The sequence below is a fragment of the Nerophis lumbriciformis genome, linkage group LG19, assembly GCF_033978685.3.
Source record: "Nerophis lumbriciformis linkage group LG19, RoL_Nlum_v2.1, whole genome shotgun sequence".
In the NCBI taxonomy this organism is placed as follows: Eukaryota; Metazoa; Chordata; class Actinopteri; order Syngnathiformes; family Syngnathidae; genus Nerophis; species Nerophis lumbriciformis.
Window position 1 is genome coordinate 23274715 of NC_084566.2, and position 17094 is coordinate 23291808.

General features: G+C 35.7%; 1 protein-coding gene across 1 annotated transcript in view; it reads right to left on the reverse strand.

Annotated features, from left to right (window-relative positions):
* Positions 1-2142: 2142 nt before the first annotated feature.
* The window catches only part of abhd3 (abhydrolase domain containing 3, phospholipase), a 51223-nt gene continuing 36271 nt past the window's right edge, over positions 2143-17094 (reverse strand). Inside the window, exons 5-9 of the mRNA XM_061979267.2 lie at positions 15039-15151; positions 11663-11836; positions 11387-11435; positions 11145-11310; positions 2143-9472 (exon numbers count right to left, since the gene is read on the reverse strand). Of these exons, the coding sequence (XP_061835251.1) occupies positions 9291-9472; positions 11145-11310; positions 11387-11435; positions 11663-11836; positions 15039-15151 (684 nt within the window). The 3' untranslated portion in view covers positions 2143-9290. The remainder of the gene's footprint in view (positions 9473-11144; positions 11311-11386; positions 11436-11662; positions 11837-15038; positions 15152-17094) is intronic.

Genomic DNA, 17094 nt, shown 5'->3' on the forward strand with positions numbered 1-17094 from the left:
CCGGAAACTAACGCAAGTGTGTTTTCTAATCATGGCAGACTTGGTAACGGACAACAAAGACGACTATTTTTGGCCAAATGAGGATTCACAATCTTATTTTTTTTTAAGCTGAATATACTGAGAATGAACTACCGGTACTGCTTCTAGAAGCGAGCAAGAAGGAAGGTTGAGACGTTGGAGCAGACAGAAGCTGAGAGAGTGAGGTGAAAGTGACTTTGGCGTTGTAAATGTGGAACTTGACCCAGGCTATTTCGACATGAATGGAGTGCTTACCCAAATAAACCGGAAAACATATTTATACGTATTGACAAATAGATAACCTGGCCATAAACCATTGATAACATTAAAACAATACAAATATTAAAACAAATATTTTCTGACATATTTTTATGTGGTATTATTATATAAATTGTTACAAATCCATCCATCCATCCATTTTCTACAGCTTGTCCCTTTTGGGGTCGCGGGGGGTGCTGGAGCGTATCTCAGCTGCATTTGGGGGCGGAAGGCAGGGTACACCCATGACAAGTCGCCACCTCATCGCAGGGCCAACACAGATAGACAGACAACATTCACACTCACATTCACACACTCAATTTAGTGTTGCCAATCAACCTATCCCCAGGTGCATGTCTTTGGAGGTGGGAGGAAGCCGGAGTACCCGGAGGGAACCCACAAAGTCACGAGGAGAACATGCAAACTCCACACAGAAAGATCCCGAGCCCAGGATTGAACCCAGGACTACTCAGGGCCTTTGTATTGTGGGGCACATGCACTAAACCCTGTCCCACCATGCTGCCCGTGTTACAAATCTAATGATATTTTTATATTCATAATTACATTTCTATGATTTGGGTCATAATTAAAAAACTGATTAAGTATTAAAAAATCTAATTTTTTCATCAAACAGAAATTAAATCATCTTATAGTGGCATATTATTACAAATTTAGTACATTTAATTTTGTCGGGTTTTCATATATTTCTACCGGTACATATTTTTTTTGTATATATTTGAAATTAAAAAAATAACAAACATTAATTCAACAAAATAAATGTTTTGGGTTAAAGTTGAAGCAAAAAAATCATTATTGAATAAATAATTCAATCCAATGAAAGAAAAGTACATAACAATATTTTAAATAGAAATATAATAAAGTATTACGTGTTTTTTCATGATAGAAGAAAACCCACTGACATTTATTTTGCCCTGTGGCCTTAGGGCAGTGGTTCTTAACCTTGTTGGAGGTACCGAACCCCATCAGTTTCATATGCGCATTCGCCGAACCCTTCTTTAGTGAAAAATAAAATGTTTTTTTTTTTTCAAATTCAAGGTAAAGTTATATGTTTTTGGTAACACTTTAGTATGGGGAACATATTCTAAGTAGAAAATACTTAATTTAGAGTTATTTGGACACTAGAGGAACATATTCTAAGTAATAAAGACTTAACTTAGAGTTATTTGGTTAGGGTTAGAGGGTGAGGGTTATAATAAGGCCATGCCAAATAAGGCATTAATAAGTACTTAATAATGACTAGTTAAGAGCCAATATGTTACTAATTTGCATGTTAATAAGAAACTAATTAATGGTGAATATGTTCCCCATACTAAAGTGTTACCATGTTTTATTACTGGTGCATAAAATGAACCGTGCATGAACATCACCTTGTTCAAACAACAAAACCAACACAGTGAACTCACAACAAATTACACACCTGCAAACCAGTCAGCTGTTGCCGTATCCATAATATGCCGATAGGGAGAAGTTTGTATTTACACGATAAGTCGGGTGTGTCTTGACCTCCGCCGAACCCCTGAGGCCGACTCACCGAACCCCTAGGGTTCGATCGAACCCAGGTTAAGAACCACTGTCTTAGGGTATGAAAAGCAGCACTGACATGATTACACTATAACACAAAATGATTATCTTATTTTTTCATCATATCAGAAAACATGCTAAATGGTTTGAATTGCTTGATCTATCTATCTGTACAGTTCATTTATAATAATATACAAACGCAAAAAAACAAGCCATCAGTAGTATAGCTGGAGGCTGATCCTGTCAGTGGCTTAGAGGTGTGTAAGTGTAGCCAGAAACAATCCTAAGGACCAATAAACAATACTAGGAAGGCATAGGCGCTCTTAAATCTTTTATTAAATACAGCATATTACACTTATGTGGATTATGTACATTATACCAGTACTGATAACACTTTTTATTGTTATTGCTGCAAATGTTTTCACTGGGAATAACATCAATTAAAAATGCGTAGATGACCTCAACGCTCTGCACCGGACAGCTCTTTTTATTTGTCATGCATTCATCTACACAGAAGTAGTACTGGAGTGTATTTTTTGCTCTACTTATCCAAAAAACTAAACAAAAAGGTCACCCATCGTACAGTTTTTGCCCCATTTGGACGTCTCAAGTACTGAATACAGTCATGTAACATTTTTAAGGCTGCGTTCACACTTCTGCTTTGGTACTCTGGTCCCAACCAAAAATGTCAAAAAAGATACTGGAAGCACACTTTGGTGCGGTTTGCTTAGCGTTCACTCTGGTGTCGTTTTCATGGAACCAAAGTAAAAAAATAAAAATAAAAACCCTGCATAAATTAAGGACTTCATTCTGCAGCTTTCACTTTAATATTGTAAATTAAAATGCTCATTTTTCTATTCTGCTACATTTATCAACAAAAAGCATCTAAAATAGTCGTAACTCAAATATTTCGAACCAACATGCCTTTTGCTGGGCTGAATCTGTCGGTCACATGTTTTATATTCTGCTGTTTTTACCAGCTTAGATTTCATGAAAAGCTTCTTAAACCTTTTATTTGACCTTTTTTATGAGCGCTTGTAAAAGACACTTTTTAAGAGCTTTTGTAATTTACGACATGATGTAATTCAAATATTCCTAACCAAAAAAGGCTTTGCTGGGTTGAATACAGGTTATTCTTATATTCTGCTGTATTTAGGCTGTAAGATTTTAGGAAAAACTTTTAAAATATACTTTTAAAGAGCTTTTTTCACTCAAATATTGCAATCCAAAATGCTGTCTACTCGGTTGAATACATACAGTATTCTGCTATGTTTTTCTTATTTTCATAAAAAGCATCTAACATATACCTTTACATAGCTTTTTTGATGTAGCGCAAATATTCCAAACCAAAATGCCATCTGCTGGGTTGAATACATTGGGTATTATTTTATTCTGCTGTATATAACAACCTCAATTTTCAGAAAAGCTTCTAAAATATACAAACCCCAAAACCAGTGAAGTTGGCACGTTGTGTAAATCGTAAATAAAAACAGAATACAATGATTTGCAAATCCTTTTCAACCTATATTCAATTGAATAGACTGCAAAGACAAGATACTTAACATTCGAACTGGAAAGCTTTGTTATTTTTTGCAAATATTAGCTCATTTGGAATTTGATGCCTGCAACATTTTTCACAAAAGCTGGCACAAGTGGCAAAAAAGACTGAGAAAGTTGAAGAATGATCATCAAACACTTAGTTGGAACATCACACAGGTAAATAGGCTAATTGGGACCCATGATTGGATATAAAAGCAAATTCCATGAAATGCTCAGTCATTCACAAACAAGGGATGGGGCGAGGGTCACCACTTTGTGAACAAATGCATGAGCAAATTGTCGAACAGTTTAAGAACAACATTTCTCAACAAGCTATTGCAAGGAATTTAGGGATTTCACCATCTACGGTCCGTAATATCATTGAAATGTTCAGAGAATCATATGAGAATCATATGCAACATATGTTGTAATCCAAGCAACGTTATCATGGACGCCCCTGCTTATTTCAGCAAGACAATGCCAAGCCACGTGTTACAATAGCGTGGCTTCATAGTTAAAGAGCCCGGGTACTAGACTGGCCTGCCTGTAGTTCAGACCGGTCTCTCATTGAAAATGTGTGCCGCAATATGAAGCCTAAAATACCACAACGGAGACCCCGGTCTGTTGAACAACTTAAGCTGTACATCAAGCAAGAATGGGAAAGAATTCCACCTGAAAACTTCAAAAATTGATCTCCTCAGTTCCCAAACGTTTACTGAGTGTTGTTAAAAGGAAAGGCCATGTAACACAGTGGTAAAAATGCACCTGTGCCAACTTTTTTGCAATGTGTTACTGCCATTAAATTCAAAGTTAATGATTATTTGCAAAAAAAAAATTACGTTTCTCAGTTCGAACATTAAATATCTTGTCTTTGCAGTCTATTCAATTGAATATAAATTGAAAAGGATTTGCAAATCATTGTATTCTGTTTTTATCTACGAATTACACAACGTTCCAACTTCACTGGTTTTGGGTTTTGTAACAACTTAGATTTAAAGAAAAGCTTCTAAAACATACTTTCAAAGAGGTTTGGTAACATATTATGTGTTGCAATTCAAATATTACTGACCAAAATCCCGTCTGCTGCGTTGAATACGTGGGTTCTTTTCATATTCTGCTGTATTTATTTATAGATTTCACTAAAAAACTTCTAAAATATACTTTTAAAGAGCACAGAGGAGAGCAGAGGCAGAGACAGCATCTCCAACACATTTTCACTGACATATTATTAGTCATTTCTTCATGATTTTAACACCAGTCCTTGTGGCATACATATTTGAGCTCAAGTGAGTCGATCTGCATGTGTTTAGTGCACACTGATGATGTTCAGACTATATTAGCAGAGCAAACACACCAGAGTTCTTTTTTAGCAGAACCAAACACGACAAGCGTGAACGCAGCCTGGTCACACTCTCTCACTGCTTGATTGTGTACACTTCCTGTGTGCGTTATATTCAGCAGCCAGCCTCACATCAACGCTGCCTTTAGGCTTTTTTTCATAAGTCACATGATATGAATGAAGTGCTGTAAATTGTTAACAAATTAAGAAAACTAAAATAGTGCAAGTCCACATTCCTTGTCATTATATATGCTACCAAACAACAGGTGCTGGAGAAGCATGTATGCATGCAGTGGGTTTAAGATGCGCGTACATTTGATGACATTCAAAGACATCCTAGACCAGGGGTCACCAACGCGGTGCCCGCAGGCACCAGGTCGCCCGTAAGGACCAGATGAGTCGCCCGCTGGCCTGTTCTAAAAATAGCTCAAATAGCAGCACTTACCAGTGAGCTGCCTCTATTTTTTAAACTTTATTTTATTCACTAGCAAGTTGATTTCGCTTTGCTCAACATTTTGAATTCTAAGAGAGACAAAACTCAAATATAATTTGAAAATCCAAGACAATATTTTAAAGACTTGGTCTTTACTTGTGTAAATAAATTCATTTATTTGTTTTACTTTGCTTCTTATAACTTTCAGAAAGACAATTTTAGAGAAAAAATACAACCTTAAAAATGATTTTAGGATTTTTAAACACATACACCTTTTTTCCTTTTAAATTTCATCCTCTTCTTTCCTGACAATTTAAATCAATGTTCAAGTAAAAAAATTTTTTTTTATTGTAAAGAATAATAAATACATTTTAATTTAATTTTTCATTTTAGCTTCTGTTTTTTCGACAAAGAATATTTGTGAAATATTTCTTCAAACTTATTATGATTAAAATTCCAAAAAAATATTCTGGCAAATCTAGACAATCTGTAGAATCAAATTTAAATCTTATTTCGAAGTCTTTTGAATTTCTTTTAAAATTTTTGTTCTGGATGAAATAATGATTTGTCTTTGTTAGAAATATAGCTTGGTCCAATTTGTTATATATTCTAACAAAGTGCAGATTGGATTTTAACCTATTTAAAACATGTCATCAAAATTCTAAAATTAATCTTAATCAGGAAAAATTACTAATGATGTTCCGTAAATTATTTTCAAAAATATTCGAATTAGCTAGTTTTTCTCTTCTTTTTTTCGGTTGAATTTTGAATTTTAAACAGTCGAAATTGAAGATAAACTATGTTTCAAAATTAAATTTTCATTTTTTTCGTGTTTAGTCCTCTTTTAAACCGTTCAATTAAGTGTTTTTTTCATCATTCATTCTCTACGAAAAACCTTCCGTAAAAGGAAAAAAAATGTACGACGGAATGACAAGACAGAAATACCAATCTTTTTATGTCCAGTTCAAAGTGTGACATGATTTATTTAAAAATTTGAGAGTTGACTTTTGTATTTTACATGAGTTATTATTTGTACAAACATGGTGCAAAGTAATTCATGATTTGTTAACATTTTTTAGTGGCTCGCTAGTTAAAATGGGATATTGTGATTTCACAAGATTGTCTTAGAAGTGAACATTTGAAAATGTTCAATTTGAAAAATGTGCACTTAGAGAAAATACAAAAATAAAGTGTTGCATATTGATATTCATCCGTTTGTATATATATTTATTGTGAGAAATCATTAAGATGATCAGTGTTTCCACAAAGATAAATATCATTAATTATTAATAATAACATAGAGTTAAAGGTAAATTGAGCAAATTGGCTATTTCTGGCAAATTATTTAAGTGTGTATCAAACTGGTAGCCCTTCGCATTAATCAGTACCCAAGAAGTAGCTCTTGGTTTCAAAAAGGTTGGTGACCCCTGTCCTAGACTCTATAGGTTCTTTGATGACACCCATAATTAATTTCTATTTAACGTGTGCAATATTCATGGCTTCACAGTCACTGAATATTCATTCACTGACATTTTATAGTCTCCTGTCATAAGTGTACGCAGCATTAAACCACAAATACACTATTCGCGGACTGGTAAATGACATCATTGAAAAACAAATGTTTCTGGAAAGTTATTCTTTAAGGCAGGGGTGTCAAACTCATTTTAGCTCAGGGGCCGCAAGGAGGAACATCTGTGCACACGCGGCCCGGACTATTTAAAATCATGGCATGATAACTAAAAAAATAAAGACAACTTCAGATTGTTTTCTTTGGCCAAAAATAGAACAAACACATTCCGAAAATATTACAATAAAAATATAGCAAAAAATACCGGCAGCGGTAAAATTTAGATTCATGAAGGAAAGAATGAATGAATGTTTACAACTGAATACATTTACATATGCATAAAAATGTGTTTTCTTTTGCATAATTTTTTTAATGAATTAAGTAATGTTTTTCCAAAACACAATATAGAATGTGAGATATAACAGGATAATTTATCATTTGTTTTCAAAACTGTTACAAAAAAGTGGGACCCCAAAAATATACTGTGGGACCCCATTTTAAAAATCATACTGATGGAGTATTGGTGCGTGCAAAACAGCAGCAGGCGGCTGTGGCCTGCGGGCCGGTTCTAATACTAATCAAAGATCATCCCAGGGGCCATAGATCATTCATTCTGGCCCGCGGGCCTTGACCTTGACACCCCTGCTTTAAGGTGACATTAAGGCTAAACTATTTGCTTTGCATTATCGAGTGAAATACATCTATAAAGGATATATTTTGTGTGGCAAAACTAAAAACAGTCAATGACACAGATAATGAAATATGTATTAAAATATATATATATATTAAAAATAAAAATAATTGTATGAAATAATTTTACATAAAAATGTAATATTTTTAAATACTGTAATGTATTATATTTGATATATGCTTTGAATCACAATTGTTTATTCACAATTACATTTTTTAAAACTAATTTAATCAATTACACTGTTGGACAATTTGCTTACGCATTTGTTCACAAAGTGGTGACCCTCGCCCCGTCCTTGTCAATATATATATATATATATATATATATATATATATATATAATTTTTTTTTTTTTTGAGATATTTTTTTTAGAGATGTCCGATAAATGCTTTAAAATGTAATATTGGAAATTATTGGTATCTGTTTCAAAAAGTAAAATTTATGACTTTTTAAAATGCCGCTGTGTACACGGACGTAGGGAGAAGTGCAGAGCGCCAATAAACCTTAAAGGCACTGCCTTTGCGTGCCGGCCCAATCACATAATATCTAAGGCTTTTCACACACACAAGTGAATGCATACTTGGTCAACAGCCATACAGGTCACACTGAGGGTGGACGTATAAACAACTTTGTTACAAATATGCGCCACACTGTGAACCCACACCAAACAAGAATGCCAAACACATTTCGGGAGAACATCTGCACCGTAACACAACATAAACAGAACAGAACAAATACCCAGAACCCCTTGCAGCACTAACTCTTCCGGGATATATATAACCCCACCCACCTCAACCTCCTCATGCTCTCTCAGGGAGAGCATGTCCCAAATTCCAAGCTGCTGTTTTGAGGCATGTTAAAAAAAATAACGCACTTTGTGACTTCAATAATAAATATGGCAGTGCCATGTTGGCATTTTTTTCCATAACTTGAGTTGATTTATTTTGGAAAATCTTGTTACATTGTTTAATGCATCCAGCGGGGCATCACAACAAAATTAGGCATAATAATGTGTTAATTCCACGACTGTATATATCGGTATCGGTTGATATCGGAATCGGTAATTAAGAGTTGCACAATATCGGAATATCGGATATCGTCAAAAAGCCATTATCGGACATCTCTAATTTTTTTTGTAAATTAGTTCATCTGTCAATCAAGAGAAGGTGGGCGGGATCAAGGATCTGCTTAGTTGCACTGCGCACTTGTAAATTTAATAATAACTAATACATTTTAGTACTTTTACGGTTGAACTGAACTATGTTCTAACCCAGCACAAGCTAGCCCTATTTTAACATCAGCTGTAGTCTAACGGACATCTAGTGCAGGAGTGTTGAATATTAGGGGTTCGAAAAATGGAGAAAAAGTGCCAAAAGGTGAAACTATTCCTCTAAAATGAAACCGGAGTAAAAAGAAATGAAATTCCTGAGGGCTAAAATTCTACGGATGAACGCTAAAGGGCGTATTGTACGTGAGCTAGCTAACTTGATTGAATTATTTGCTACAGTACTTGCATCAAAATATGTTTACAGCTCATTGTTCTAAACATCAATGAAGCCATGGTCACAAATTAGGACTAAGAAAAACAAAATGAGGTTGAAAGAAGTTAACAGGATGTGCCCTTACAATCAGAGCAATTGTTTTTTTTACGTTTCGGCACGGAAGGAGAAAAGGACGGATACATGGAGGACAAAGATGAAAGCAAGTCAATAGAGGAAAGTAGGATAAGGAATGAAGGATGGATGGAATGCAGTGAGGGAAGGACAAAGGATAGAATGCAAGGAAGTTGGAGGGTTGAAGGAGGTAAGGACGGAAAAATCGGGCCAAAATGGAATGCATGAAGACAGAAGTAAAGAAACTAGTAAAGAACTAGAGGGACTGGGGGACACTTGGTAGAGGTCCTCTCAGGTGAGGTCTTCCAGTCCACTTCCTTGCTCGATGACAGCCCGGGCAAACTGTCGGAAGACTCGGTCCATGTAGGTGCTCTGCCTTGGCCACAGGCCCTCCAGGAAGCCTATATGGCCGCCGTGGCAGGTAATGAGCATGGCCAGGTTGGGGTTCTGCTTCACCACTTCCACAGGGATGGCTGCACAACACACAAAAGTAAGGACGGAATCCTGAATTGACTGTCCTTCTCAGATTAGCGACCCATTTACCCGAGAGGAAACCAAGGGCAAAGTACAACAAATTAGAGACGACGTCCTCTTGCAAAAGCGTATCACAAGGCCAGCTAAAGCAAATAACGTTATAAACAATGGAGGAGAATGAGGGTCTCCCGTGTTTATTTCTACGTTTGCCCACATTTAAAGAAACCCATTTTATCCAGTGGTAAACTGAGGATCACATGACTTTGGCAGGAACAGACGGGTACAGGTGAAGGTGGCATGAGGTAAAAATATTTGACAACCATGCAATTTCTCATTTGCTGTATTTTTACATTGAAATTCTGTATTGCTACAAAATCATCTGGCAAGGCATTAACTGCAGGTCATTTTTTTCCCTGTCATCAAAAATGTGTTTATATCCATTTTGTGTTGAGCTATTTCAAACATAATAATGTAGTCATGGATTGGTGGGTAGAGCGGCCGTGCCAGCAACCTGAGGGTTCCTGGTTCAACCCCCAGCTTGTGTGAATGTGGTAATAGTGTCAAAGCGCTTTGAGTACCTTGAAAGTAGGAAAGTGCTATACAAGTATAACCCACCTACCTTAAACATTTTAAAATTATATGTCTAGGGTACACCTAAATATATATATCTGTAATTGCTTTTGAGTTAATTGTGAACAAAATAAGATGAATCACGATTAAATATTTCAATAGTTTGACAGCCCTAATTATATATATATATGTCCAGGGTGTACCCCGCCTTCCGCCCGAATGCAGCTGAGATAGGCTCCAGCACCCACTGCGGCCCCGAAAGGGACAAGTGGTAGAAAATGGATGGATGGATGGATATATATATATATAAATTGCTATGTTTCCAAATACTGCATTTCTTTATTTAAATAGGCTGAAAATTCCACAAAATATGTCAATTTTAGATATAGAACTAGAATTGATAATGATGTATATATACCTATATACATGTATATATACATATACAGCATATGTATATTCATATTTATGTATACTTATACACATATATATATACACATATATATATATATGTATATATGTATATATATATATATATATATATATACAAAAATGTATATATATATATGCATATACATACAGTATAGTATATATATATATGTATATACACATATACATTGTCGAGGTCACTGTGGTTTATCCGTTATACAGTGCTCAATACAATATATATATATATATATATATATATATATATATATATATATATATATATATATATATATATACATACATATACATACAGTATATATACGTACACATATACATAGTCGAGGTTTCTGTGGTTTATCCGTTATACAGTGCAAAATACCGGGGTAGAGCGTAATATATGTTGGGTTCGGAAAAAACATGCAGGTTATTTCATCCCTACAAGCCTGTTTCGCAGGTTTCCCTGCTCTTCAGGGGATTTTTAATTTTTTTATTTAATTTTTTTAATAAAATCCCCTGAAGAGCATGCAGGGAAACCTGCGAAACAGGCTTGTAGGGATGAAATAGCCTCTGTGTTTTTTCCTGACCTAACGTATACATATACATATATATGAACATATATATATAAAGCCGCTAACTTTTTAGCCTTTAGCATGCGGATTATGACTTGTCCCTCACCGTGAGATGGAGAAAAGACGTCGTCAGCAGCATTGAGACACAGCATAGGCACCTGCACCGATTTCAACTTGTGGACGGGACTAGCGTCGTGGTAGTAGTCGTCGTTGGTGGCGTAACCAAACATGATGGACGTGAACCTCTCGTCAAACTCTCGGATGGTCCTGGCCTGAGATGGAGGGCGGGGCTAAAGGTCACTGAGGTGCCAATGACAAGTGATTGCTTTATGGTAAATGATGGCCTACCTTCATTACGTGGTCGATATCGTAGCACTGTTCAAGCACCAGCCTGTGTCTGGTGGACAGATTACGACAAAAAATTGCACTAATACTGACATCAATAAGGATAATTGAACAGGTCCCACATGCACCGGCCACATGGGAATTCCAAGAAAAAAGGGAAAAGCAGCCCAGTCAGGAAATACAATATTAATCTCCAGACTGCTTAAGTGCTAAAACCCCTAGCATTAGCAGTGAGCTCGCGACAGCAGTTAATCCCTCTTTGGCCCCCACCCGGCTGACCTGTGCACGGAGGCTTGAAGGCAGCTGGTGAGGTAGGAGTTGAAGAGGAAACGGTCCAGCGGCTTCTCCAGCGAAGCCGTGCACTCGAATACATCCCATCCCGCTGAGAAGACCGCCACCCCTTTCAGGCACGTTTCTTGGCCCTTGCGCCCCAAGTAGTTAGCGAGCATCATCCTGGAGATAAGAAATGACACTGTTAACTCTTTAGCACAAAAATGCTAAGACAATTTCTGGAGGTAATGTTTGAAAATGTAAATGAGACACGTATTTTCATTATCACTGTTAAAACAAAATAAATGGCTCTTAGAATACAGAGTAAGCAACACACTTGAAACCATGAAAAATGACTTTAAACTGAAGTTCACTCGCCATACAGCAATAGATGACATCTGCCTATTACCTGACACCTGACATGTTAGCTACTTCTCTTTGTTTATAATGTCTATTTTCTATTTCCTGCTGGATCTACTCTCTATTTTATGCTGCTGCTGTCACATATACTGTATATAATGTAGTATTGTACATGGTCATTGGTATATATTGTATACCGGTATATGTTATAGACATAATATAATATATCTGTATATATATTATTCTGTACACATATTATGTATATATTCGTATATATGTTAGATTTTTTATCGCTATATTAGTCTATTTATACCTGCATTGTCCTTTCCATCCTTACACTTTCCATCATTGTAACTGAACTACTGTGTTGAACAATTTCCCTTGTGGATCATTAAAGTTTGTCTAAGTCTAAGTCTAAGTTCGGTCAATAAGAAGAACTATCTTTAGTTTTTAGGTACTACATAACTTTTTAAAATTAAATTAGAAGGTCTTTTTTTTTAATTAAAGTGATGGCCTAGCAGCTAATTGAGGAGCTAGCATGTACTGATACAATTTTGACAATAATTCAATTATTTAATAATAATTTATTTATTTAAATTCATTTAGTACAATTCAAAATAAACAGTACAAACGCTGCAACTAACGATTAATTTGATCATCGATTAATCTGTCGATTATTACTTCGATTAATCGATTAATAATCGGATTTTTTTTTTTTTTTTTTTTTTTTTTTTTTTTATTGAAAAAAAAACAGCATACTGGCAACATACTTATTTTGATTATTGTTTCTCAGCTGTTTGTACATGTTGCAGTTTATAAATAAAGGTTTATAAAAAAAATTAAAAAAATAATTGCCTCTGCGCATAGCATAGATCCAACGAATCGATGACTAAATTAATCGCCAACTATTTTTATAATCGATTTTTAATCGATTTAATCGATTAGTTGTTGCAGCACTAGTTGTAGGCAAAACTCATCATTTAGTTAAGGGTTAGCAAGCATCAGACTGACTAGATAAGCGCTACTACTCATTCGCACTTAGCGGGAAAGGGTTTCAGTAGCAAATGTGAAAAATTCCTCTAAAATTGAGTTTGTAGGAAAAAAGGATGCGTAATCTTAGGTTTTTTTTATGAGCTACCTCACTGAAATTAATGAGTTTTTTTTAAAGACAAAGGTCAAGGTATTTGTTGATTAAAGTGATGGCTTAGTAGCTAATTGTGGAGCTAGCATGTACTGATAAAATGTTGACAAAAAATCAATTATTTATTACAAATTCATTTATTTTAATTAATTTAGTACAATTCAAAATAAACAGTACAAACGTCAGTTGTAGGCAAAACTCATCATTTAATTAAGGGTTAGCAAGCATCATCCTGACTCTAGATAAGCGCTCCAACTCAATCGCGGGAAAGGGTTTCAGTAGCAAATGTGAAAAATTCCTCTAAAATTGAGTTTGTAGGAAAAAAGGATGCATAATCTTAGTTTTTTTTTATGAGCTACCTCACTGAAATTAACTACTTTTTAAAAGACAAAGGTCAAGGTAATTGTTGATGAAGAAACCTAGCGGCTAACTGAGCAGCTAGCATGTTGTGACAATGGTATGACTTTGGCAATAATGTCCAATTAATCATAGAGAATTGTCAGTTCGAGACAACAAAAACACAACTTTTTTGTAAAATAATGTTTTTTGGGTAAAACTATAGAAGCAAATGTGTACATAACATTCAACAACACAACGTTAGCAGTAGAGTAGTTAGTAGTTCGCAAAGTAAGCATGTTAAACAGAACTGCTTTATTTGTTATGAGAGTCTAACCATCCATCCATTTTCTACCGCTTGTCCCTTTTGGGGTCGCGGGGTGGGTGCTGGAGCCTATCCCAGCTGCATTCAGGCAAAAACTGAAATCTAAGTAAGATTAAATATCTCAAATAAGGGTGATATTTGCTTATTTTCTGTCTGATAAGATAATTCTTCTCACTAAGCAGATTTTATGTTAGAGTGTTTTACTTGTTTAAAGTGTTTTGGTCCTAAATTATCTCAGTAAGATATTACAGCTTGTTGCTGAGATTTTATGACCGATATTGAGTAAAACATGCTTGAAACTAGAATATCAACTGTTGCAAAGCTGTGTCATCAACACTCACCAGTATAAAACTACTTTTTCAAAGTAAGACTTTCTCATTTCAAGCATGGAATAAAAAATCATGACTTTGACACAATTGTGTGTCATAATTAAAACAGATGACAGCCAAATGCACTTTGTTGTTTTATTTTCAATGAAACAAGAGAAAATGCGTACTCATATAGTAGTACAGTCGGCACAGTACAGTTAATATTTAAACATTTAACATGTGACATTTCAAACTATTTTGAACAGAAATAGTTCATGCACATTCAGATAAATTTTTCAAAATTACAAAAAAAAAAAATTTGGTCGGGGGCCGGGCTGTAAATATATGTAATGCCAAGTGCATATCATTATGTCAAGATAATGGCACTAGCATTTACTTAATTTAAGAATATTTTTCAACATATTGAGAAAAAAGGTGTCATATTTGTTTTTTCTATGAAGAAAAGTGCACTTGTTATTAGTGAGAATATACTTATTTTAAGGTATTTTTGGGTTCATTGAGGTTAGCTAATTTTACTTGTTTTGGAAAGTCTTGACAAGCCAAATTTTCTTGTTCTATTGGCAGATAATTTTGCTTAGTTTAAGTAAAACGCCCCTAACTTTTGTAATTTTTTTTCTTGTTTTTGAACACTGACTTTTTGCAGTGTACACGCTGGACAAGTCGTAAGAATGATTAATAAGGGAGTTGTACATGTGAGCAAAAGCGGATCACAAGGCTAGATTCATAAACTTGAGTGATCTCTGTTTGCGCTGTCTATCGACAGTGGATGTTGTCATGACGGGCCATATCAAAGTATTAGTGTTAATCTCTTTTAATCCCGCAGGGGGAGGCCTCCTCGTACCGCTTTCAGTCACATTCGGGGGGGTCTGCGAATGACACAAGTGGCTTCATTACCCGCCCATGGACACACCCGCCGCCATGATGGGAGCGACCTCATATGTAGTGTGGATGTGCTCGATAACAGTCTCCAGGTCCTCGGTGTTGGCGGCGCAGTAGGTCCGTGGCGTCTGGAACAGGATGCAAACATTGAAAAATATCATACAGGACAGTTGTTATAAGTAATATTCATAATAAACTCCTGAGAGAGAATTTCTATTTTGCATAACAGGGTGATTTCTTGTTCATTCAAATGTTCATTGTAGATGAGGATATAGAGCATTTCCTAGTAAATACAGAGTTATATGTTGTCTTCCTGTTCTTGTGCAGCCTCTAGCTTTTAATATAAACGTTTGTGGGCCTGGCCTGCATATACTGGCTATTGGCGCCTTGTGAAATCTGCCTAGCAACAAGCAGCCACTGACCAGGAAATACATTGTCACTGTGTCTACAAAAACAGTGATTCTCAAACTGTGGTGTGCAGGTTCTATCTAGTGCAGGCCTGGGCAATTATTTTGACTCTGGGGGCCAAATTTTCAGAAAAAAATGTGTCTGGGGGCCGGTATATCTGATTTTTAGGAACACTAATACAAAACCTCACATTGGTGTTTGATTGAATGCTAAAAACGTTATGACAGACCGCCATAAACGGAATGGAATTTTACATTTTTTTTACTGAACGAAACACCCAGAATGTACATGAAAATAAAGAATGTGGGATTTACAATATTAACTATGAACGATAAAACACTGAATATTGACAACATATGAACGTCACACCCCCTCTCCATCGACATATTTTACAATCAAGTGAAACGCAACAAAAATGCAACAAACACAGCGAAATATGAACGCGAAGGGTAAAAAAAAACCCACCTACGATCTAATACATCACTAAGCTTTAGAACTTTCTTGTAAAAATCTCCTTCCGCGTCTGTCCCTGTCACCCGCATTTCGGGCTGGCCCCTCTGGAAACGCTCTGTGGAAACGCTCCCCACCCACACTGCTTGGTGCCTCGTCTGTGCTGCTGTGACTTAGATGACCATAGTAACTAGTATATCATGCAAAAGCAAAGATTCCAACCATTGAAATACTTTGTATAGTTCAAGACTTACGGTCATTTGAAAACATCACTGCACATCATAATGGCGGCTACAGTTTCCATCTTAAAGATCTAAAAAAAAAATTGGGGGATTCTCCAGCGAGCCAGATTGAATAGTTTAACAGGCCTTAATTTGCCCAGGTCTGATCTATTGGTACGCCAAATAATCACTTGATTAAATACTCAAACCCAGTGTTATCGTTAAAAACTGTGGGTAACGTTACAGTGGCCACAAATATTAAATATACTTGTAAAATATAATCTCTGCCTTGTTTTTAATGAACATTTAGGTCTATGACACCAGTGGTCTCCAACCTTTTTGTAGCTGCGGACCAGTCAATGCTTGAAAATTTGTCCCACGGACCAGGCGGGGGAGGGGCGGGGGGGCGGGGAGGGGTTTATGGTATTTTTATTTTTTTTTGTCATAAAGAAATACAATCATGTGTGCTTACGGACTGTATCCCTGCAGACTGTATTGATCTATATTGATATGTAATGTATATATTGTGTTTTTTATGTTGATTTAATAAAAAAATAAAATTTAAAAATTTTTTATTTCTTGTGCGGCCCGGTACCAACCGGTGGTTGGGGACCACTGTACTACACTACTCTATTTCATTGTTGGTCATTATGGTGGTACTAGGAGAGCCAAATGTTTTCTGAGGTGATACTTGCTGAAAAAAGTTTGAGAACCACTGTACTTTATAATATTTTATAATGACATATTTTTTATGTTTTATAATGACATTCGTTCCACTCGTCCTTTATTTCACATTTCTCTTCAAACTACGAGTTCGGAGTCCCAGTGAGCAGCTCGCCTCGCCGCTTCGAAGTCAGGCTGAATATTTTATATTCCTCTGTACGTACAATACGTTTAAAAGAGGCCGTTCACTTATAATAGCTTCGCTTTTTTTAAATGAATTTTGGTTGAAATGAATAAACAGCCTGAAACTGCATACTACTTTAAAGACT